This window comes from Buteo buteo, chromosome 24 (genome assembly GCF_964188355.1).
Source record: "Buteo buteo chromosome 24, bButBut1.hap1.1, whole genome shotgun sequence".
In the NCBI taxonomy this organism is placed as follows: Eukaryota; Metazoa; Chordata; class Aves; order Accipitriformes; family Accipitridae; genus Buteo; species Buteo buteo.
In genome coordinates, this window is record NC_134194.1 from 2,121,546 (window position 1) to 2,145,419 (window position 23,874).

At 44.9% G+C, this 23,874-nt stretch overlaps 1 protein-coding gene across 6 annotated transcripts; it reads left to right on the forward strand.

Moving 5' to 3' along the window:
* The first annotated feature begins 1,243 nt into the window (after positions 1-1,243).
* Positions 1,244-23,615, forward strand: KIF3A (kinesin family member 3A). Of its 6 annotated transcripts, XM_075057113.1 has the most exons (19): positions 1,287-1,346; positions 2,924-3,206; positions 4,539-4,683; positions 4,922-5,006; positions 5,498-5,603; positions 7,003-7,142; positions 8,060-8,257; positions 8,648-8,822; positions 10,136-10,237; positions 11,820-11,891; positions 13,815-13,823; positions 15,470-15,626; positions 16,515-16,695; positions 17,021-17,131; positions 17,921-18,046; positions 19,208-19,261; positions 19,407-19,475; positions 19,699-19,823; positions 20,361-23,615. In XM_075057113.1, the coding sequence occupies exons 1-19, from the start codon at positions 1,296-1,298 to the stop codon at positions 20,407-20,409; spliced, it is 2,238 nt and encodes a 745-aa protein (XP_074913214.1). In that variant the 5' UTR covers positions 1,287-1,295; the 3' UTR covers positions 20,410-23,615. The 6 variants fall into 6 exon arrangements, 5 of the variants coding, with proteins under 5 accessions (XP_074913210.1, XP_074913214.1, XP_074913209.1 ...); XM_075057109.1 differs by lacking the exons at positions 11,820-11,891; positions 13,815-13,823 and having other exon boundaries at positions 1,244-1,301; XR_012654358.1 differs by lacking the exons at positions 11,820-11,891; positions 13,815-13,823 and having other exon boundaries at positions 19,733-19,823.
* The last annotated feature ends 259 nt before the right edge of the window (positions 23,616-23,874 follow it).

The window sequence follows — 23,874 nt, forward strand, 5'->3', positions numbered from 1 at the left end:
CCAGATCAATCCTGTCCACATTCCTGCTCCCGCCTACGGCCCTCTGGCAAGAACACAGCCAGATTGATTTACAGCCCTTAGTTCGCTTCTGTGCTTGATGCTTACTGCTGATTATTCCTGGCCTTGCTCTGGGATCCCAGGCCTCGGTGTCCAGAGCAAAGGGAACGCGGGGAGGAGTGGGACTGGAACAACACCCTGCGACCTGCCCACAGAAGGATTTGGGTGTGCAGAAATACCTGGGGAAGGAGTGAGACACTGGTCAGGGATCAGGAAAAGAAGGAGACAGATTCTCTGCCTGTGTGGAGAACAAGCTGGGGCTGCAGCCCTGTCAGCTCTGGAGCCTTGTCAGAGTCCCAGAGCCCTGTCAGACCCACTGGAGCCCTGTCAGAGCCCCAGAGCCCTGTCAGAGCCACTGGAGCGCAGTCAGACCCACTTGAGCTCTGTCAGAGCCCCTGGAGCCCTGTCAGACCCACTGGAGCCCTCTCAGAGCCCCTGGAGCGCAGTCAGACCCACTGGAGCCCTGTCAGACCCACTGGAGCCCTGTCAGAGCCCCTGGAGCCCTGTCAGACCCACTGGAGCCCTGTCAGACCCACTTGAGCTCTGTCAGACCCACTGGAGCCCTGTCAGACCCACTTGAGCTCTGTCAGACCCACTGGAGCCCAGTCAGACCCACTGGAGCCCAGTCAGACCCGCTGGAGCCCTGTCAGAGCCCCTGGAGCCCTGTCAGACCCACTGGAGCCCTGTCAGACCCACTTGAGCTCTGTCAGACCCACTGGAGCCCAGTCAGACCCACTGGAGCTCTGTCAGACCCACTGGAGCCCTGCCAGTCCCCTCAGAGCCTCGTCAGGCCCAGAGCCCTGTCAGAACCCCCCAGAGCCTTATCAGCCCCACGGGAGGCCCGTCAGCCCCGGAGCCTGGTCAGACCTAGAACCGGAGCCCCCCCGAAGCCCCGTCGCGGAGCCCCGGGACCCGGGTCCACCGGGCAAGGCCGCCCGCCCCCGCCCCGGTCGGCGCCATCGAGCCGCGGTGACACCGGCGGCCCGCCCCGCCCCGCGCTCCCCCGCCCCGCCGTTCCCATGGCGACGCCCCCGCCCTCCACCCGTCATTGGCTAGCGCCCGGCACCTATGGCCGCGAGGGGCAAGGCCGGGCCCCTCCTTTCCTCGCCAGCCATTGGGTGCGCGGCCTCCGCAGCGCGCGGGGATTGGCTGCGGGCCGGGGCGGTGCGGGGCGGGCGCAGGCGCGGTGCTGTTATTGTTCCGTTGTGCCGCCCGGCGGGTGCCCGCGCGCCGCCGCCATGCCGGTGAGCCTCCCCCGCCGCCCCGCGTCTGCGGCCGCAGCGCTCGGGGTGCGCGGTGGGGAGTCGCTTGGTGGCCGGGTGTCAGGCGGGGAGGGGTTGTAGGCCGGTGGCCCGGCCCCGGTGCCGTCCGGTTCCTGCGTTCCTCGGCCCGTCGCTGACAGGAACCGTTCGCTGACAGGAACCGCGGCGCCCGGTGGGGGGGGCGGGCGGGTGGGTGGGTGGGTGTGTGGGGGGGGCGCGCAGGCCCCGCGGCCGCCGCTCCCGTTCCACGTCTCGGCGTGGGAGCCGCCGCCTGCGCCGTGGGGTGGGGAATCGCGGGCGGCGTGTGCCGCCCTGTCAGGCTGAGGGGGTGAGGGGCTGCGGGGGGGGGGTGTCCGGCGATGGCGGCCCCCCTCCCCTTGTCAGTAAGGGATGATGGCTGGGCTGGCCTCGCCTCGCCTCGCAGGGGGGTCTCGCCTCTGCTCCCGAGCCTCCTCGGGATGCTGCGCAGGCTTACTGCGCCGGTACGGCCCGCTGCTTTTCGGGGTGAAGGCGCGGTGAGGCAGATGGCCCTGTGGGGGGGGGAAGCGGCAGGTAGGAGGGATGTGGGGGGGTCTGCTCGGGGCTGAGGTCTGGCTCCGGCAGCCTTTCAGCCTGCCTGCTTCCCTCTGGGAGGCTGTGGATGACGGTGCAAGGGAGAGGTAGCATGTGGCTCGTCGTGACTCGCTAATTCTGTAGCTGATTTCGGAAACTCTCTTGCACCTGCGGTGGTAGAGTAGGACTGTAGGATCCCTTCTCCGCCGAGATGAGACTAGTCAGTTCTCTGCTTTCACCAGAACAACAGAAGCTGTTTCTGGCCTCTGCTGAGGCCTGAGGGGAATCTGGGCAGGTGGCAGCTGGTGGGAGAGGCACTTGGAAACAGGGTTTGTTTCTTATTGACATCCAAGGTAGCTGCGTTAGAACTGGTTAAATGCTCAGCTATGGCATCTGTCACCAAGGGTAGTGTCTTAGGCTTTACTAGATCAGATGGGGTTTAGATTTACTTAATCAGGAGAAGCAGCATGTGACATCAAATTAATCAGTGGTGCTTCATAAATTTGTATTTAACTACTTTGTGAGTTTTCATAATACAGCATTTGAATTTTCTAAATGATTAAATTTAAAATTCAGCAAGTAAGCTGAAGCTTGTAACTTAAATGAATTCCCTCTGGCCAGTGCTCCCTGGTATCTGCTTACATCATCTGTAAGGTTTGAGGCTTGTGGGCTCTGGTGAGAGAGCCTGGTCAGTGTTAAGGTAAAAGAATGGCACGGCTGCACCTACTTCCAGCAAACTATTTGCAGATTGTTTGCAAGCATGAAATTGTTTCTTGAAGAAATTAATAGATGATCTTGAATGTGAAATTCTCAAGTTTTACTCAGTTTCCACGTTGGCAAACAGAAGAAGATTGCATTGTCTAAATAAGTGGACGTTATTCTCTCAGCTTCAATTATAAACCAGTTGCAGTTGTAATTCCCCAAGTTCATGATCCAATGGAGATGTATGCATCTGCTTGAGTTGATTCAACAGTGTTTGTGCTTAAACACATATGTATGTTAACAGTAGTGTTACAACCTGGGTATTTTTTTTGCTTTTTTAATAATTATAGATCAACAAGCCTGAGAAACTGGACAAGCCAGAGAGCTGTGATAATGTCAAGGTGGTTGTTCGATGCCGGCCTCTTAATGAACGAGAGAAAGCTACGGGCTACAAAATGGCAGTCAATGTAGATGAAATGAGAGGAACTATAACTGTTCATAAAACAGACTCGTCTAATGAGCCTCCCAAGACGTTTACGTTTGACACAGTGTTTGGACCAGAGAGTAAACAGCTGGATGTCTATAATTTAACTGCCAGACCCATTATTGACTCTGTCCTAGAAGGATACAATGGTAAGTCCCTTGGTTTTTTTAAGTCAAGGATCCCATCTCCTATTCTTTGCATTGTTAGAGTTCCTGCTGATCTTATTTAAGGGAGTTTCACCTTCTGAGGGCTATAGCCCTGTATTATTTCTGTTGTGGCCTCTTAACTTAAAGCCTGAAGGTACTTGCTGTTCTGAGTACTTGCTGGTTGTACCTACTATGATCATTAACAGTGGGAGATTGGTGATGAACAAGACTCAGCTGAGGTCAGTTAGCTGTATGTTTTTTATTCAGTATCTTCTGTTTGCAAAAGATATGCACTTTATCTCATTATCAGAATTCTCAGCGGCTCTTCACTGTACAATTTCAGTAACCAGGCAGCTGCCACGGTCCTGCAGTAACTAGGTATGCATACCAGACTTGTGCATATAACTGCTGCATTTTCTCCTCTGCTGTTTTAAACTAAGATGACTAGTTAAACACATCTGCCCTACCCCACAGATAATTTGTTGCTTCCTACAGCTGGGAAGAGTGTGACCATGATTTGTATGTGTGTCTGTTATGCATGTAAATGTGTTATGTAAAGGAAAGCAGATGCTAGCAAGGAAACAAATTACTGCTTTCCATAACAGTATGCTATAAACAATGACAGATTACAAAGTCTTTAAAGGTTTGTAAAATGCCTAATAAGCTCTTGTGCTAACACACCCAGGTTTTAGCTGATCGTAATTCAGCTTTTCCGAACTGTAATGTCAGTGGCTTGACAATCAAAACTTGAGTTTTCAGCAGTGCTATGCTAAACTTAAGAACCACTATATTTCTGGAGTACCAGAGTCTGGGATCTCAGTACATTTTCTGATGTCTTCCTGTGCAGGCTGATAATCTAGTCCAAACTGTAGCTGCTTCTGCAGGTTCAGAACTGGGCTTGTGCTGTGACCTGTGTTGTAGAAGCCTCACACTGTTTCTTTCTGCTGTGGCTTAGAGCACTAGCAATAGTTGGTTTTCCAGTTGGTATATAATGATCTTCCTGAACATGTTATTAATTGGGCTTGCCTTAATTATTTGTGTGTGAGACCTAAGTGTACTAGCACTCCATACTTTAATCACTCTGCACAGTTAAAAACAAGCTGACTTTTTCTTAGATATCTTGCAGGCTGGATAAAACAATGGCTCAGCCCTGTTTGCTGTGGTTGTCCAGCATTTCTGTTGCTCCTAGCCTTGTACAGAATCTTCTGGAGTGGGTGGAAACTTTGAACTCTGTAACAATAGCAGGGGTTTAGTGCCATCAGGCTAAGAAGGAATGAAGTAAAACTGCAGTTAGCAACTTCTTAGAGTTTGTTCACGTATCTTCTTATCCTTCAGGTACTATTTTTGCATATGGGCAGACTGGAACAGGCAAAACTTTCACCATGGAAGGGGTCCGAGCAGTTCCTGAGCTTAGAGGCATCATTCCCAATTCCTTTGCCCATATATTTGGTCACATTGCCAAGGCAGAGGGGGATACAAGGTAAACAGCTTCTCTTCACTGCTTCTGTCTTTTGTGTGTCCATCTGTAGTAGGAGCCTGACCATGGCAACTGAAATGGTACCCCTGGCCCTAGCTGAAAGACTCCTACTTAGGCGGTTCTTGATGGGGTGGCAGGATTGTGTTGGTATATCACTGCATTTTCTTTGCATTCTGTGATTGTGTCTGTTGGACTTCAACAAATGTCTTGCTAAGAAAGTTACCCAGCTGTTTGTCTTCAGGTTTTTAGTTCGTGTGTCTTACCTGGAAATTTACAATGAAGAAGTGCGGGACCTGCTAGGAAAAGACCAGACACAGAGATTAGAGGTGAGCCTGCTGTTCTGAATGTGATGTTTGTTTTGAATTGGTGAGTGATACTGTATTTTAAAGACCAGAGAAGCACTAGAAAGGCAGTGGGAGGTTGGGCTTCTCAGCCCATGTACTATTTCCTTTAAGATACAGTAGCTGGATAGTACTACTGACTTCTCTGAATCTTCCATCCGGTCAGTTGCATAGGGAGAAACTGGCTGTTCCATCTGAGTCAGTTTGGTGTCTGCAGTTCCACCCCAAAGGCCCCTCAGCAGTCTTTCTAGGAATTGGAGACTGAGATTTGAAGTCACTATTTGCCACCAGGGGAAACCAGGGGAATGTTGTCCTGCATGAGTTTTTATTCCTTAGCTGCTCTGATTCTGAGTGTTGGAGTGGTTCATGTGCAAACCAGAACCTGGAGGAGTAAATCACTGTACTATTATAGTACCACTGAAAATTGCTATCGGGGATCTCCTAAGGATGCTCAGTCTAAACTGTTTCTCTCTTAGGTTAAGGAGAGACCTGATGTGGGAGTTTATATCAAAGACCTTTCAGCTTATGTCGTAAACAATGCAGATGATATGGACAGAATCATGACTCTTGGCCACAAGAACCGTACGTAGCCTTGCTGTGGGCAGGTTTATAGCTCAGAGAGGACAAAGGTCTGGTTATGAGACCACAGTAAGAGATTGTATTGGGTTTGTGTGGTGGGGTTTTGGTAGTGGGGGAGGGGCTGCAGTGGTGGCTCCTGTGAGAAGCTGCTAGAAGCTTCCCTGGCTCCAAGTCAGACCCACCTCTGGCCAAGGCTGAGCCCACCTGCAGTGGTGGTAGTGCCCCTGGGAGAACAGATTTAAGAGGGGAAACCTGCAGCGGGGGAGGAGATTGGAATGTGAGAGGAACACCTCTGCAGATACCAAGGTCAGTGAAGGAGGGGGAGGAAGTGTGCTGGAGGAGGGGGTGCCCCTGCAGCCCGTGGTAAGACAGCAGGCTGTCCCCCTGCAGCCCATGGAGGTGAGTGGGGGAGCAGATGCCCACCTGCAGCCCAGGGAGTACCCTGAAGAAGGCTGTGATTCTGTGGGAAAGCGCACGCTGGAGCAGTTGTTCCTGAAGGATTGAACCCTGTGGAAGGGACCCACACTGGAACAGTTCACGAAGAACTGCAGCCTGTAGGAAGGACTCACGTTGGAGAAGTTTGTGGAGGACTGCCTCCCATGGGAGGGACCCCATGCTGGAGCAGGGGAAGAGTTGAGAAGTCCTCTCCCTGAGGAGCGAGTGAGTGCCTATGTTGTGCTTTGTTGCCAGCTGGGCTTAAACCATGACAGAGATTCTAGTCCTAATGCTGGAGAGATTACTCAGCTGAGCAGAGCAAAAAGGATATTTCCTCCCAAACTCCTTTTGTGCAGGGGCAGGTGAAGAAGGCTGGGCCTCCAATGTCAGCCAGTGCCAGTGGGAGAAATGGCAAAGGGCGGGATGCAATGAGGGCAGTCAGTGTTGTTGGAACTACTAGTGTGTGTCTTGGTCCTTTCCCCTCTTCAGTTCTGATCAGTATGAACAACTAGCCCTGTGCTGTGGTTTGTTTTCTGGAAGACTTAGCAAGCTCAGATCCTTTTATGACCTAAAGTTTTGACTACTGTTGCTCTTGGCATGGATTGCTGTGTTCTTGTTTCTCAAAATACAACTGTTTTCAGGGATCAGCTGTGAATGCCTTAGGCTACTGATCTTTGTAGCCTTAAAGAAACAAATGAGAACTACTGCTGCTCTTGGGATGGCAGTCTGTGGTTGGCTTAGAGCTACAGCAGGCTGTAATGCTTCTGCTAGTTCAGATTGGAGATGTGCTGCAATCTCAGTGCACAAGAATACAGTTTGCTGCTGAGTCTGAGCATCCCTCTTCCATCTTCTGAAAAACAGGGTTGGGTAAAGAGGCAGGGATAAGTCTCCTTTGAGAGCAGGAAGAGTGTTACAGGAGCATGTGATTCCTTCTGAAGACATCATTGCTTTTTCTCTCTATTCAAAGGTTCTGTTGGTGCCACAAACATGAATGAGCACAGCTCTCGCTCACACGCCATCTTCACTATCACTATTGAGTGCAGTGAAAAGGGGGTTGATGGAAACATGCACGTGCGCATGGGCAAACTGCATCTCGTTGATCTTGCTGTAAGTAGGACCACCTCGGTCTGCCATAATGCATGGTGGGCATGGCTGCTCATGTATGCACTGTTGAAGGCACAGTAAGTGGCATGTCCCATGTTTCACAGCTAAAGCCCAGACTTCTGTTTGACATTTGACTTCTGGGGAGTGTTCACTTGGGGTCTTAAATTAGAGGTGTACCAGGAAGAGTCTTCAGTGTAGCTAGAGCCTGCCCCAGTAAAAGGGCTTTCTTGCTTCTATAAATTAATCATTAAATGGATAAACTACATTGGAAAGAACTCTCTGGACAGCAGAACTAGGTCTTTGCAAGAGTTGGGGTTTTTTTCTGAGGGTTGTGACCATGCAGTTCACTTGCAGGTTCCCTCTCTCTGTCACTCGCTTTGAACCAATGTAATTGTACTGATAAAATGTCTTTAGCCCAAACTTTACACTGGAGTATCTTTCCTTGGAGAAGATGTGAGAAAGGGGAGACTAAAGGCATTCAATGTCTGCACGTTAACTTGATTTATGTGATGTATGTTTAGGTTGCTCTGTCAAACTCTAGAAAAATTGTAGTGTTGCTTTTCTCCCTTGATCTGCTGATAGGAAAGGTTGGAGATGGTGCTTAGCAGCTCTAGCTGAGGTGCCTCATGACTGCTGACTTTCGTAACATTTTTGTTCATGGGGACAAAATCTCCTTTTTCCCAGCTGCATTACTTTGAGCAATCCAGAATTTGCTAGCACTGAAAGCTTCAGTTAAGATCTGTTTGACTTGTCTCTTTAACGATGTCTGAGGCACTTATCCAGGTTCTCTAATAATGGATGAGGAGGTTAGTGACATGGCTGCTAGCAAGACTTCAGGTGTAGCTGATCCTATTTGGAGGAGGGAGATGTATTAGAGGATCTGTTTTAACTCCTACTTCTGCTTCCTGTTCCCTTTCCAGGGTTCTGAAAGACAGGCAAAAACTGGAGCCACGGGGCAGCGACTGAAGGAAGCTACTAAGATCAACCTCTCTCTTTCCACACTGGGGAATGTTATCTCTGCGCTGGTGGATGGCAAGAGCACCCATGTGCCCTACCGAAACTCCAAACTTACACGGCTCCTTCAGGATTCACTGGGGGGCAACTCCAAAACCATGATGGTAAGCTGAGAGGTGCCCTTTCCAGTGCCAGCTATTGAGCTGCATTTTTACAGGGATAGCATAGTGACTTTGCCATGAGAACAGCCTGGCATTTACCTCTATTTCAGAGCTGTTTGCAGCTTAGAGAACCTTCTGTGTGCCTCTTTTTCTATCTTTTTTCTTTGCCTCTGTACAGATGAGGTTCTAAACACAGTGCAGATGTACGTGTGTGTAAGATCAAATGGAAGCTGTGCTTGGGTAGCCAAAAGCAGCTTTGGTGTAGAAGCAGCAGGAAAGCTTGGGAAAGAGTAGCAGTGTGAGACTGGCAGAGCTGGGGATGAGTGCCTGAAATTACTTGTTGTGGGCTCTGATGCTCTGTCCTCCAGTAACTGGGTCATCTGTGTGTCTCAGTGTGCAAACATTGGACCGGCAGACTACAACTACGATGAGACTATCAGCACTCTCAGGTATGCAAACCGAGCCAAGAACATAAAGAACAAGGCCAGGATTAATGAAGATCCCAAGGATGCTCTGCTCCGCCAGTTTCAAAAAGAAATTGAAGAGCTTAAGAAAAAACTGGAAGAAGGTGAGATTTACCTTCCTCCTAGTGTTTCTCTCCATACCAATGCTCATTCTTTTTGCGTATGAACGTTCTTTGCTATTTTAAGATGGTCACACGAGTTTGGTAGCTGGTGCAGGCTGGTGTCCTGGTTTTGTTTGCCATGCTCGGTTCCAGGAGAGGTGTCCCGAGGGCAGCGTAGTGGTGGCCCAGCGGGGGCCTGGGGTTGCCCGCTAGGTGGCACTTGGCACTGGGATAAGTGATGGCTTCTGGGCTGAGGGAGGTGAGCCCAGCTGGACACTGTGCAGGGAATTAAAATGTACCGTAACAAAAGGTCAGATGTTTTCCCTGTTTGAGGGGGAGGGATGCATTTTTTGGGGAGAAAAAAATCAACCAAATCTATGGAGCTAGAACTGGGGCTGACTTTCAAACAATGCATAGAGAAACAAGAAGCTTCTTCAAACCCTGTAACTTCATGGCCTTGTCACGCTGTTAGTCCATCAACATCGAAGGGCCCTGCCAGAGGGATGCTTACTAAACAGTGACCTTGGCACAACATCTCTCTCCAGAGAGATGCTCACAGCACAGAACAGCTGTAGCAGTAACTCCAACATGGCTTGCTGCTTGGAGTCTGCCCCATTCAGGAGAAGCAGGAAAGGGTCAGTAATGCTTTCTTCAAGGGTTGGGAGCTGGGTGTAGCTGTTTCATCCCTGGTGGGCTGAGGGTGGCTTCTTAAATTTTAGACTCTAAGCTACAGAAAAAATAAGCCTTATGTTTGCTAATGTTACTGGGAGGCCAGGATGTTAAATGTTGGATTCTATTCAATTTGGTTTCCAAACTCAGCCTGAAACATCTGAGCATTGTGTCTGCAATGGCAACAATCATAAACATTTGTGAAACTGGACATTTTTCTCAATTAACAGCCATTTAGCTTCATGTATACAGGTGTACAATTAAGTAGCAAGTCTGTGTGTACTTTGTTCATTGGACCACTTTCTCTTTCATCTGTGATGGAAGAGGATGTATGGGGAGATCCTGCTAGGAAAACTTTGTAGCTTAACACTTCAGCAGTGCAAGGATGCTTTATTTCCCATGAAAAGCACCCACTTGAGCTTTAAGATATACAAGCTGGCTTCACAGCATTAAATTGCTTATCTTGATTTTCCCTAATTTTTCCTGAGCCATGGGAAGCTGTCTGCCTGCTCAACAGTTAAGGACTTCTGCAGGTGCTCATAAGCTGATGTCGGACACTGCTGGGTTTGGACAAATGCTGCTGTCACAGTAACAAGCTGATATGAGGTAAAGGAAAGTGCATCAAAAAACATGCCCTTCTGTTCTAGGGGAAGAGATATCTGGTTCTGAGACCAGTGATTCTGAAGAGGAGGATGAAGATGACGATGGGGAGATTGGAGAGGATGGGGAGAAGCGGAAGAAACGGCGGGGTAAGGCAGTAGAGATTCCTGTCAGTGCCACCAGTCCCCTCTTATCCAGGAGCTGGTGTCAGAAACTGTAGCCAGAGCCAGGTGGGGAAAAGTGGAGTTGTAGAGCTGCCCTACTGCCGCTGCAATTATCATGCCTCTCCTAGAAACGAAGCTATTTGGTGCCGTCTCCGTAGATGGACAGCTCTGAACCTGTGTAGTATTTGCTTCCACTTGGGTAGTTCTGCTTGTGGTGGCTCCCTGGTTGCTGCAAGGTGTCTGTGTATGGCTTGTGACTGGTGGTGTGGAACTTCCCCTGCTCACAGAGGTGGGAGGAAGAAGACACCAAAGACCAGTGGTAGGCAGATGTAGGTTTTCATAACCATGGGAATGGTTGGAGGGGAATTTTGGCTGTGGTTTAGGCAAAGGATTCATCCGTCTTATGGATGTTCAGGAACTGGCTCTTCTGGTGTCCTATTTTATGTTGATAAAGGAAAAAACTTGACCTCTGGATGTCTTTGTGCGAGCTGAAAAGCTGAATGGGAGCTGCATATCCCTCGTTTGGGAGCACTCTGGAAATCCCATGGCGAAGTTTGCTTTGTTCTACGCCAGTGTTAAACTACTGCATAACACCTAAAGCCCGAGGGATGTTGCTGAACCTAGAACTGGAGGTCACTGTGTACCATGGGATGCTGTGGCTTCCAGGGAGCTTGCTATGCCCCTAGAACCCCTCTGACGTTTCTTCATGGAGAGTAGAGAAGTCAAGCGCAGTGCTACACCTCAACTTCCAGCTTCTCTAGTAATTTTGACATTCAAACTGCTTTCCTGTCCTGAAGCACCCACATCTTTTTAAAAAATTCCTGTTAAAGCATTCCTGCTTTAGATGTACTCTCTTCATTTTGGTATCTGTCCAAGTAGGTTGTAAATTACCTTTGTCATACCTTTGGTGAGAAGGGTAACAACTTCATTTTTCACCTTTTGGTCATTTCTAGAAGCAAAACAATTGACCACTATCTCCATCAAGAACCAAGTCCTGCCCAAATCTCCTCCCGAGGAGACCACCTTCATAATGCTGCTTGAAAGGAGTAGAGGGCAAATAACTCTGACTTACTCAATTTCCAGACAAGCTACTCTAGTTAAGTAAGGGTGCTGCTCAGCAGAAGTATGCACAGTAACTGTCCCTGTGTAAGCTGATTCTGTCTTCCAGAGGGAAAAGTGCACATTGCCATGTACATAAGACTGGAAAGGACTCTTGGTCACTGAATCCTCTGCTACTGCAGATATCCACAGCCTTCTCCACTATGATCTGGTTTTCTGTGCTGTTGTTGCTTGAAATGGAAGCTGCCTTGGCATGTTGTTTTAAGCTGTAGGCTGGTTCAGATGGGTTTTAACTGAAGTGTCTTTCTGAGCATGCTATTTTGTGCTGGGAAATGGTGGCTTTGCCAGCTGTCTGGGAGGGATCCTAGCAAATGCTTCTTAATGGGAACTTGTGCCTTTTTGAAGTAGGTTTCTGGCCCTTCTGGGTTTCTTTCCTTTAGAACTAACTTCCCATCTGCATGTTTCTTCCTTTCTGGGTTTTTCTGTGGGACGCATTTCTGTTTTCCAGGCAGTAGCAGCAGCAGTAGTTCAGACTCCACATGCTCTGTCATAGAGAAACCTCTGGATAAGTCCTTCACTAGTGAGTGGGAGCTCTTAAGTCCTTTAAGCTTTGGCCTTTCCATAATCTGTACACTCCATTTTGCAATGTCGCACTCTTCCCCGCTGTGTCCGTTGGAAAGATAAACCTGAACTCTTAACTTTGCTAAAGCATGCCTTTCCTTCCTTTGCTGCTTCCATGCTTGAAACGGTTGTTCAATGTGCACATTGTTAGCCAGATATGTGAGAGAATAGGAAGCAATTTAGTATGCTGCTTGAGCAAGATTCAAAGGCAATTGAGAAATAATAGGTTAAAAAAAGTTTGCAACTTCTGTGTTAAACACTCCTTCTAAAATATCAGGAAAAAGTCTGAACTAGCTTTATGGGAGCTGCTGCAATATGAGTTCATAAAAAGGACAGCCAGACATATGAAATGGGTTGTGGTATGTTATATTGGACTCTGCCTTCTCAAAATTAATTTTGGAGAAAATGAATGGAGCAGTCAATGATCAAGCAACACAAGGTTTATACTTGCAAGAAAAATGTGGGAATACTTGGTTAATTGGCTTTATTTTGGCAGATACTTAAAAAACAAATCCTCAGTGGTGGTTAGGTTTTTTAACTGCCCCACGACATTAAGTTCTTGGTCACTGTGGGACTTAGTTCAGAACAAGGGATCTAGATATTGGTCTAGTAGTGAGGAAAGTCTGGTCTGTTCCTAGTCAGAGAGAGGGCTCTGTCCCTTTAAAAACTCTACAGTCAATTAGTGATGACTGAAGAAATAAATCATATCTCAGGACTTGGCTTGTAGGGACTTCACCCACTGTCGTGGTTATCCTGTGCTGATGCAGTCTACTCTCCTCTCTGTGTGGAGAGAGTCTGCAAAGTATTGCTATACAGTTATACTTCAATCAAATTTATACTAGTTATGTTAGTGGAAAGCATCAGCTCAGATAAAGTATGGTAGCAGGTTAAGAAGCATCACAATCTAAAGGAGACCTTTGGTGGGTCATATGATGGTAGGCTTGGAAATCTGCTTGCTTCAAACTTGTTCTTTCAAAGCTTGCTTGAAACCTGGATATTTTATTTGGATGGGGACAGTTAATAGCAAACTGCTGATGTGGCAGTGGGTGGATGAGTCCATCTCCTGCAAGTTTGGAGACAGCTTGGTTGTGGAAGTTGGACTGGGCTTTTGGCAATTAGGCTAAGTATGGATGTTTGTGGTTTGGGATATTAACTGTCCTCAAGTGTGACCCTTTTGCATGTGGTGTCTTTCATTATCCCTTTCCTGTCCTGCCTTTTTTGCTGCACTTGCTTGAATAACCAAAACTGGCTATATACCTCTATGGAAGCATCAGTTACTGCAAATTAACCTACTAACACCCTGTGTAATTAAATGGAGAAATCTTGTGCTGAGACTCCCTATGTGCAACTGTCATGTATCTTGCAAAGAATTGGCTTGGAAACTTGGTTAAAACTTAGAACAAGTCTTCTGTATGCTAATATTTTACAGGTAATATAATAGAATTGGCTGTCTTAAGTGGGGGGGCGGGAGGGAAGCATTAAGTCTCTTATTGAAGAAGAAATCTACCCTCTTTAATTGTTTCTTAGGGCATGATCTTTGCGGCAGGCTCATAATGTTATATTTAGATTCTGCATTGCATTGAATGGGCAGAAGAATGCAAGAGTGAGCTGAAGATTATCCTGGATATGCAAAGCACTCTGAAGTACAGAAACTTGCTCTGCTTTAGCATAAAATCATGATGCATTAATGTTTGCTTTAATGGAGTTTTTTTACTGATGATTATCCTGTGTTTTCTACTCTAGAAACATGCATATAGAATTAATGTTTGTTCTGATGCTGATGATCTTTGTCCAAAATGATCGAAGCAATAATATATTTTCTTTCCTCCTCTTTTTATGTATGCTGCCTCTCTGCGATTTGCTTTCTACTTCTTAATACAAGATCAAGCAGGTTGGTGTAATTGATTTCCACCTCCTTATAATACAATTGCAGAGCTTTTGAAAGGGTCTTACAACTTGGTTTAGTTCACCTTTTTCTCCTAAACTGAGAATATATAGGGCTGTGTACTAGCAGTAAGAAGCCTTTATCTGGCTTACCTCTTTTTATATGATGAGCTCTGTATAGCACTTTCAGAAAGCTTCTTACTCAAAGGCTAATTAGAGAGATTTTTCCACCACAAATCCAGAAATAAGTGCTTATTATCCGATTCCAAAGTTTAGCAGATGAGAACGAAGACACTTTGCTGTAGTGCTGAAGTCCTTACCTTGCCACAAGACTAATTCTCTTGTGTGTATGAACATGTGTACAGATATGTACCTATGTGCATGCATGTTTACAAATACACTGCATTTTGTCTCTCTGCTAGAGGTCATACATGTATATAAATAAAGCTGAATGCCATGAAGACTGGAGGGGAGGGAAGCCTTTTACCGAATAACTTCCTTGAGCATGTTCTGACCATGTGCATTATGTCACTGTGAAAAACAGTCCCTTGACAGTTGATGGCTTCTGTTAGTTTATAGGCACCTGGATTCTATGTTGTGGGGGGTTTTTTGTGGTTTTTTTCCCATGTCTGGAGAAGAGCAAAACAAGAAAATGAAGAATTTGCTTGTAGTGAATAAAGGGAGATTGAGGACTTGTGGGAGACTTGTGAATTTGAGGAAGTTTACGTAGGCTGGGCTTGCTCTCACTCCAAATAATCCCCAAGGATCTCTGTGTTCACCTGCCTTAGGCACTCTTGGGTTTACAATGAAAATTGACTCAAGACTTGTGGAGTGACTTCCAAGAGCAGCAGCCTCACGCTTTTGTTCAAAATCACAGGTTTGGGACCAGCCTTTCAGGCTGATAGGTTCAATGAGTTGCTCTGGCCACTTCCTTTGTAACCCTCAATGAAATGCACCTGGTTTGCTGTAGTAGTAGTGATGTAAGAGAGTAGTGATGTAAAGAGACAGTTGATTAAGTCACAGCAAACCTCAGTACTTTCAAATCTGTAGGTAGTCACTGTTACATAGATCAAATACCATTAAAAAGATTTTCTTTAATTGCCTGTTTTTCATAGGGCTGTTCTGAATTTCTCTAGTCTCTGTATTTTCATAGTAGTGTGTTCTTAAAATGTCTACGTGCTCACTTTGCAGTAGGTAAACCTGTAAGGAGGACAATGAATGAGGGGTGTGGTGGGGATGCTAATCTGAAATTTGAGTATGTAACTCCTGGTAGCTTAGCTCTTGTAGCTGTAGATCAAGGCAGTCTTCCATTTTCCTTCATTTGGCCTAATCTACATTGTTAGAACATCTGAATTTCCAGCTCAGACTTTTCTTTCAGCACTGTTCCTTCTCCAAGTGTTCTTTATGCTTTCTCTTTGGGGGGCATTGTGTTACAATGTTATATAGCAGTCCTTCTCTGTAGGAACTGTGACAACTGGTCAATGTTAGAATGGGATTTGAAACACTGAGTCGTGCCCAGCTTGGAGCTGACATCTAAGTAAATTAATTTTTGTTAAATGCAAGTACTGAATCTGAACTTGAAAAAAAATGCTGTGATACAGAGGCTGTCTTATCTTTCTGTGAACTAATTTGTTTTCCCTCTCTCTTCCGAAGGCAAAAAGAAAGTTTCCCCTGATAAGATGGTAGAGATGCAAGCAAAGATTGAAGAAGAGAGAAAAGCTCTTGAAACTAAGCTGGATATGGAAGAAGAAGAAAGAAATAAAGCCAGAGCTGAACTGGAGAAGAGAGAAAAAGACTTGCTTAAAGCTCAGTGAGTACCCTGCCCTGAGCAGTTTGTGTTGTCGTGTGTTTTTTTCCTTCCTTAATCTACAGCTCAGTTATGTATATCTGGAGATGCATGGTGAGGTGCCTGTCAAACTCTGTATAAACTGAACATCAGCTCTTGCTATTGAAATGAAAGAGGAGCTTACTCTGCTTTCAGACTTTAGAGCAGATGGAAAAGACAAACTATCCTTTTGCTGCTTCTTTCTTCTCTTAACTAGTTGTGCAAGATAGCCTAGAAACATAAATGAATCCTCCAAACCCTGGAGACCTGTGAAGAGCAGCAATACTGCTATACTGCTTGGTCAGTGGGCAATAGCTGTGTAGCAAGCCAGGTTTCCTGCAGCATGCTATCACAAGCATGTAATTTTGGGTGTAGGGGTTCTCCACTCCAGAGCTGAAAAGCTGCTGAGATCACACTGGCCCATGCAAATAGGACAATCCTGCTGTCAGAGGCTGTTCCAGCAGCAGTCAGCATTCCTGGTTTGCATCTCAGCTGCTCTGCCTTGATCTCTGTTAACTTGCTTCCATTCCTGCAACTGCCTCCAGGCATCTCTGTGTTGGCAGACCCCTTGAGGGGGGGTGGTGCCTTGGGTAGCCTGGTAATATTGCTGGTACCTTGCAGCATCTCACAGATGGGACTTGCAGCAGGAGAGACTTCTCTGCTGACCTGGTTTTGATTGCTAGAAAGCAATGGGAGCTGGAGCTCAGGGAACTCCCTGCATCCACTTGCACTGCCTCACCCCCACTTAAACCCTTGGCAGCAAGACAAGTTTTTCCAGCCCTGTGAATGCTGTCTGGGCTGTAAAACTGACCTGGACCTGCTGCCTTGCGAGCACTGTAGAATAGGAAGTTTTACACTTACCTGTCTCTCTAGACAAGAGCACCAGTCCCTGTTGGAGAAACTGTCTGCATTGGAGAAGAAGGTGATTGTGGGAGGAGTGGACTTGCTGGCTAAAGCAGAGGAGCAAGAGAAGCTTCTAGAAGAATCAAATATGGAACTGGAAGAGCGAAGGAAGAGAGCAGAACAGCTTCGCAAGGAGCTTGAGGAGAAGGAGGTGGGGTTATATGCTGTAGCTGTCTGAAAATAGCAATGGTGGGACACATTGTGTTGTGTGCTTTGGCATTGCTCACGTGGATGAAATGTGGCTCTACTCTGAAGGCATAGCAGAAGCAAACCACTTTGGAGGCCTTGTGTTGGCAGTGCTCACCTGTAGGGTGCTGCGATCACTGTGGATCTGAGCCAGCTTGGCTAAGCCAGGTCTCTGTGCCTTGGCAAATGCTTTGTTCCGTTCAAGTAGTTTCTCCTCTTGTTCATACTATTGCAGCTAGTTTCTTTGATTATGTTAATGTGTGAATGTCTGTGCTAAATGTTGCATGCAGCAAGAACGCTTGGACATCGAGGAGAAGTACACCAGTCTCCAGGAAGAAGCACAGGGGAAAACCAAAAAGCTGAAGAAAGTTTGGACCATGCTTATGGCTGCAAAATCAGAGGTTAGTGTCTGAAGCCTTCAGCCTGCGATCATGTGAGGGACTACAGGTGGGAAGGGTAAGCCATCAGTTTTGTAACACTGGAAAAAGTACCATATGTTTAGAAATGTCTTTCTGCGCTGTCCATTTGCCTCGTGTAATTGAAAAAGATCTAATTAAGTCTGGTGTCAGAGCTTCACAGGGGCATGTTGTAGAGCTTTTCCCCAAGCCAGGTTGAGAGGGGATAAGTGTGAGACCCTGAGATATTCCCAGCTTCAAGGAAAAACACTGGTTATTTCTGAAACAAAATAAAAGTTGTCTGCTGGCAGCCCAGTCTCCTGCTCTGCAGTGACCTGAATGCTCCTCTGCTCTTAGCTGTCTGTCCTTTCTGCCTGTTGCCCTCGTTACCTCTTCCTCGGTCACTGGATCAATGTGTCCTTTGGCTGGTATCTAGAGTTCCTGTTTCACGAAAAGTGTGTTTTGTCTTTGTGATCAGATATTTTCCTTGAAATCTTGCCAGGGATGTAACTTGTCTGCACACTCTTCATCTGCTCTTAGCTGGTGCAGAGCTTGGATTGGCAGAAGGCCAGTTTTGTTTTTATGAAATTGAAAACTTAATGCTGCTTTCAGCCATCTCTGAGCTTGAATGTTTCAGAGGTTTTATTCTTCAGAGAGAAATATTCTAGTATTTATTAACCAGAGTTTGCTTTTGTTTCCCAAAAACCTTGTATAGGCAGAAGACTGTTCTCTTTTAGGCTGTTACTGTGTCTTAAGCTAGCTCTGATGTCTCTCAAATGCCTGGTTTGTCTTCAGATGGCAGATCTGCAACAAGAGCATCAGAGGGAGATTGAAGGATTACTAGAGAATATTCGGCAGCTGAGCAGGGAACTTCGTCTTCAGATGCTTATCATAGACAACTTCATTCCTCAGGACTACCAGGTAAAGACAAAGAACCTAAGCCTGTGATGTAGGATTGTGCTATGCACGCTGAGCCCTGTAGCTTTTAATCTGTCCAACAGATGGAATGAGTTGGCTTCTTTTCCTCTTCATGAGGTATTCACAGTGAACTGATTGACACTTGTCTGTTAAGTTGTAGCACAAATGAGTTGGTGTATACTGCTGTGAGCCTTTGTTTTCTGTGGCTTAGCTGAGCAGGTGCAACTTGGTTGTATTCATGTGTTTGTGCCATTATCTGGATTGTTAGAACCAGGTGATGTTAAAATAGAAAAGATGTTATTGTCAAGTGACTCTTGTAACCTTGTGGACTTCTGCTTGAAGTTCAACTGGAAGAACATCAGTTAGTGGATGCATTTGGCTCCAAAACCAGCGCAATGATGTGAATAACAAATGCAGAATGGCTTTGCTGTATTTCTTGGGGATTTTGATAACTTTGGCTACAATTCCATGGCTATGGAATCTTTTTAAGGGAAGCAGTGAATAATGTGTTGAGGGTTGTAAGCAGGAGGATATACTAATCTCAGTTCTCTTGCAGCATGTTTTCCTAATGGTTTAAAAAAAAAAACAAACAAACAAGAAAACCCACATTTACCATGTATTTAACTGGTATATTCACTGTAAGCCCATGCTCTGGGTCTGTTCAAAACCTCTTTTTTCCACTGTGCTTGAAGTTGTGCTTGCTAATGTCTGCTATTAATACAAAGTAGTATTAATACAAAAGTAATACATACTCTTCAATTCTTGTCTTCTTTGTGACCCCAATGTCCAGAAAATGAATTATGAGCTTAAATATGATGCACACTTTTAAATAGAAAATATAAAAGTTATTTCCCTTAATCTTTCACTTTTTCCCATATTACAATGTGCATTTATTGCTATCCCAATGGCATTGGCATAATGGGAAACCCACACTTTAGTGGGAACTCCAATGCATACATTTGGGAGTGGTGTTTATTCTCTTCTATAGTCTTCAGAGTGTAAATAGGGGTTTTTGAACATGATACAGTTGTCCTGATAAAAATAACTTGGAATGGTTAAGGCTGTTCTTAGGCAGCTAGTCCAGGCCTTCAGGGATGTATGTTCTGGAAAATGCATCTGGAGGGTAGATTGTGCAAGTCTAACAACTATTGTTCTAATTTCTAGGAAATGATTGAAAACTACGTTCACTGGAACGAAGACATTGGGGAATGGCAGCTGGTAAGCTAGCCAACTGGCTCATGTACAAGCTAATGTTAGCACAAGCTTCTGAGGAGTTTAATTGAGCCCAGAAGTAAATTGATAAAGCTGTAGTCAGTTTTATTGTGCACAGTAGACTTTACTAACAGACCTTTCTTTCTTTAAGAAATGTGTTGCATATACAGGAAACAATATGAGGAAACAGACACCTGTCCTGGATAAAAAAGAGAAAGATGTGAGTGACTCTTTATAAGCATGTATTGAACTGCGTAGGTCTAAGTTCTGCTGCCTGTGCCTACCACTGCATATTTATAGGGAAACTGTCCAATTTCGGTTTTATTTTCTTTTGAAGATGTGAGTCTTTCTAGTGTTACAAAAGCACCATTGATCAGTGTATGAAATGATTCTGATGTTTTTGTTTTGTGGGGGTTTTTTGGGGTTTGTTTTTTTTTTTGTAGCCCTTTGAAGTGGACCTTTCCCATGTTTACTTAGCTTACACTGAAGAAAGCTTGAGGCAATCTCTGATGAAGCTGGAGAGGCCGAGAACTTCAAAAGGAAGATCCAGACCCAAGACGGGTAGAAGGTGAAGAACTTTGGAGTATCTATATGTAATGGGGGATTTACCCAGGGGAAGGCTTAAGTTTGTGCATGCAAACTTACCATGAGTCTTCAAACATTTGTTTAATGAGAAGACAAAATGCTAAAATTTTGCACGGTATAAAGTTTACCGCTGCCAAGTGTGACAGAACCAAGCTGAAAATCTCTTCACTACAGTAAAATCTTGTCCAGAAAGACTTGTCTGGGGATTTTTCTGATGCCCTTTTGCTGCATTCCTCTCTTCCAGCTTCTTGCTTTATTTTACTGTGTTCTCTGGTTCAGTTTAAGATCTGACACATTGACAGTGCATATACTGTTATAACTGGAAAGTAATGTGCTGTTGGGGGAGATTTCAGCATGGGTTTTCTTGGTTATTTTTGTTTGGTTGGTTTTGACAAATGCTTGTGGAAGAGTAGCATTCTGTAGTTTTGACTTGAAATGTGGCTGGTCCCAGTCTTTCTTAGACAGCATAATGATGTGTGTATGGTGTTATTTTTCCCTTTCCTTTCTGCTCTCAAAACAGAAAACGTTCAGCAAAGCCAGGAGCCGTCATTGACTCTCTGCTGCAGTAGGTGTGACCTGTACAGAATTGCCGTAAAAATCAGTGAGTGTATAAGGTTTGGCCAGAATATGGAATTCAAGAGATGGCACAGTTTGACATGGCTATAAAATCCATGCCTTGCTAGTATGGAGCTTTATTTTAAAAAAAAATGTATTTTTCCTTAGTTGCCTGTATATTGTATGTTATATTAACATAATATTAAACTGGTATATATGATGGTTGTGAAATTCCATGTGTTAAACGTGTTGTGCAGGGAAACTATTGTTGGCAATCCTTGTTGAAATGTATAGAAAATAAGGGTTCTAGATGTGTGTTTAAGTGCTAGATATGTTAGCTCAAAATGGTTGATGAAATCCTAAAATTTAAGGCTGGTAAATCTGATTTATGCCCTGCTTTGCACATAACTGGCAGCTTTCACTATTGTCCTCTGTTGCACTGATCTGTGTTTGAATGTGGTTGCTGCAAACCTTTAAGAGCATCAAACCCTTTTATTTAAATATTCCTCACTGTGGCTATTAACCTGATTGTATTGTGTATCAAATACACAGTCCTCTTCCCTTCATTTGCTGTCTTGCTGTACAAAGTAAGTAGTTGGCTAGGTGAAACGTGAACTACAAAAGTCTGAGACTTCTGGGAAGGGACCATGCTCTGTTTAAGTGCAACAGAAAACAAGCGTGTTTAAGTAGTGCTTTTATTTTTGTCTATTTGCGTGTGATCTGCTGGCACTATGGAGAATGAGGCCTTTGCAAAGGCTGAAGAGCTGGGGTTTTTTTCCTCCTTTTAAGGCTGTGTTGCAGCATTGCTTTGGCTGCTCTTTATGCTTCTGAGCTGGAAGTTTTTAAATGTATGTGAATTGTTTTGTAATCTGAACAGCAGAGATTATTTAAGGGGAATGCTATAACACTAGGACTTGTGACCCCCAGGTCAGTTCAGCCTTGGGACTGTGAGCATTATGGCTCCATTTTCTCATCCCTGGCTACAAGGGCACTGGACCAGTGCTCTAAACTGAGGATGAATTTGACTCTCCTGTATTAAAACAGGCATGAATTGCCCAATTTTCCCAGAACAGTAACATCCCCTGAAATAACTGATGCTGTTTGTGTTCCTGTGTAGACTGTATCATCTCGGGTTTCTGCCTATGCTCTGAGAGGAAAAAAATTCTGGTCTCTGATAATAACCATTTATTTGTGGTGGCTGCTCTTTTTCTTTGATATTTATGCTGCTAATAGACACATATCACTTTAATACATTGCTTTCGTGTCACAGAGAAAATGCATCTCCTTTGGATCGTGTGTGCTTTATAACTCATGCTGGAGCACATCAGCTGCAGGCATCTTAACAGCTCCCATGCCAGGGTGGTGGTAATTAGCTGTAACTTCCATGTAATCTTAGTGTTATCTAGAGGTTTAAAAAGCTGTGATTACTAATAGGAGAAATTGAGTCCTTAAGCATGGCAGAAGGAACAAGACAGCTCCTTAGGTGTCCTGAGTTCTTGCTAGTAGCCATGTTTGCAATTACCAGAATGTTCTTATGAAGTACTTTAGAGTAGTTAAAAGTTGATAGCCCTTTCTTACTGTCATGATGCTTAACTGGATGTACCTTGTGTCTCTCTAACAGGTCTGTAACAGGATCTGTAATAGTTAAAACTGGTCTTGTAAGGGCATATTTTGCTCTGGAGATATATTCAGCGCTGTTCTAAATGGGTTGTAAGCTTCTCCCTGTTTTTTTTAATGTGTTTTTCAGGATCATGACCTGGAAGAATATACTGCTCTCTATTTTTTTTTTGGGGGGGGGAGGGGGGAGTGTCACCTAAGTTCATACAAGATACAAACACTGGCATTTGTTTTCTGTAGCCTAGCACTTAAAGAGGTAAATAACTAGAATTTTTGTCAATCTAAGTTGTAGTTGGTTTTGCTCTTGAAGAGTTTGACCGTACTTTGAATGTGCTTGGATAAAGTTGGGTTATCTTGTGCTACATACTTCTCATCAAACAAGACGGATTGAAAATGGCTTAAATGCTGTTTTGTCTTAGGGCTTATGTCAGTTCTCAGTCCAAGCAGATAGATATGTAGTTTTGGCCTGTGCTAGTTCTCAGAACCAGGGATAACTGTTGTATTTCCCTCTTTTGTTATGTCTTGTGCTAAGATTTATTGAATATGTTTTTAAGGAAATGTCTCCTTCCAGAAAGACCATTGAAAATTCTTTTAACTGACAGACATCAGTGGCTTAAAGATACCACTGTGAACCATGACACTGCGTTTAAAATATTTAAAACTTAACTATAAAGGCGTATGCTTTACAATTTAATTACTCTTACAGTCCTGCTGCTGAAAACAATACTACTCTACGTATTTAAGTGAGCCTTGGGGCAGAGAAAACACTTATTAAATAATTGCTTGCACGGCTTTGTAATTGGCAGATTGGAGAAACTCGTTGTAATCTCCTGTTACGGGGGCTTGGAGAACAAATTATCTGCTCTTACAAGAGGACTTTAAATAAAATGGAACGCTATCATGGTCATAATGATCTATCAGCTTGGCTTACCTCTTAACTGGTGCGTGTTGTTGAAGTTCTGGGAACTTTCTTTTAAAACCAGGGAGTCTGGCTTGCAGGTTTACCATATGGGCCTTCTCTGTAGCCCTGGACAATCTGTGAATGTCTAATGGGTCCATAACATGTTTTAATGAGGAAGGGTTTTTTTAAGAGCTTAATAGAGCCATTCTCATCCCAGGTCAGTATGTGCTCTATAGTATTTATCAAAAATCACATTACCATAATATGTATATCATGTGTGTTCATCCTTGCATCTTGCTACAGGAAGATTCCCCTCAGTCCAGAACATCGACCTTAACATTGAGGTTCTTGACGCTTTATGTTGTTTAACGTTGTGTAAATGAATTATTTCATATTTAACTTGTTCTTGATCCTTTGTTTAAGAGGAGGGGAAAATGTCCTTAGTGCCTTTCACTGACTACACTGTCTGCACATGTCCAGCTTTCACCTTTCTCAACGGTTTGCTTCATTGGTCCTGTATATAGGAAAACCTGCTAGTCTGTTTGTATAATTTGTCTTCCTATTTATTGGTTTTCTAACTCTGTTTATTTCTGATTATTCTTTGTTTTATGATTAAACTTTATTCATTACACTGTATATATCAGTATTGTGTCCCTGGAGCATGTTCATACCATGAAATAAAATTCTTGATTCCTAGTTCCACCTCCGTGTGTGTTTTTCAGATAACTTTATATGTACAGCATCTTTCTAACCCAGTTGGGAGAAGATACATCAGGAGGGGTAGCTAAAATAGTCTGTATAGCTCTGTGATATACAGCACTTACTGGAGAAGTGAGTTTGGGGTGCATGGGGGCCCCCATTGCCAAGCCTCAGGGCAGTGGGCAACAAGCTCCTGTGGAAGAGGTAGACAGGGCAGAATAAGAGGATGCTTTGCGAGACTCTGGAGGAGATCAGTGCATGA

Excerpts from the sequence above, each read along its gene's own strand:
- KIF3A (XM_075057113.1), top strand. The coding sequence starts at position 1,296 with ATGCCGGTGAGCCTCCCCCGCCGCCCCGCGTCTGCGGCCGCAGCGCTC. Across the intron at positions 1,347-2,923 it reads CTGCGGCCGCAGCGCTCGGG|ATCAACAAGCCTGAGAAACT; the intron begins GTGCGCGGTGGG and ends TAATAATTATAG. Across the intron at positions 16,696-17,020 it reads AGGAGCTTGAGGAGAAGGAG|CAAGAACGCTTGGACATCGA; the intron begins GTGGGGTTATAT and ends TGTTGCATGCAG.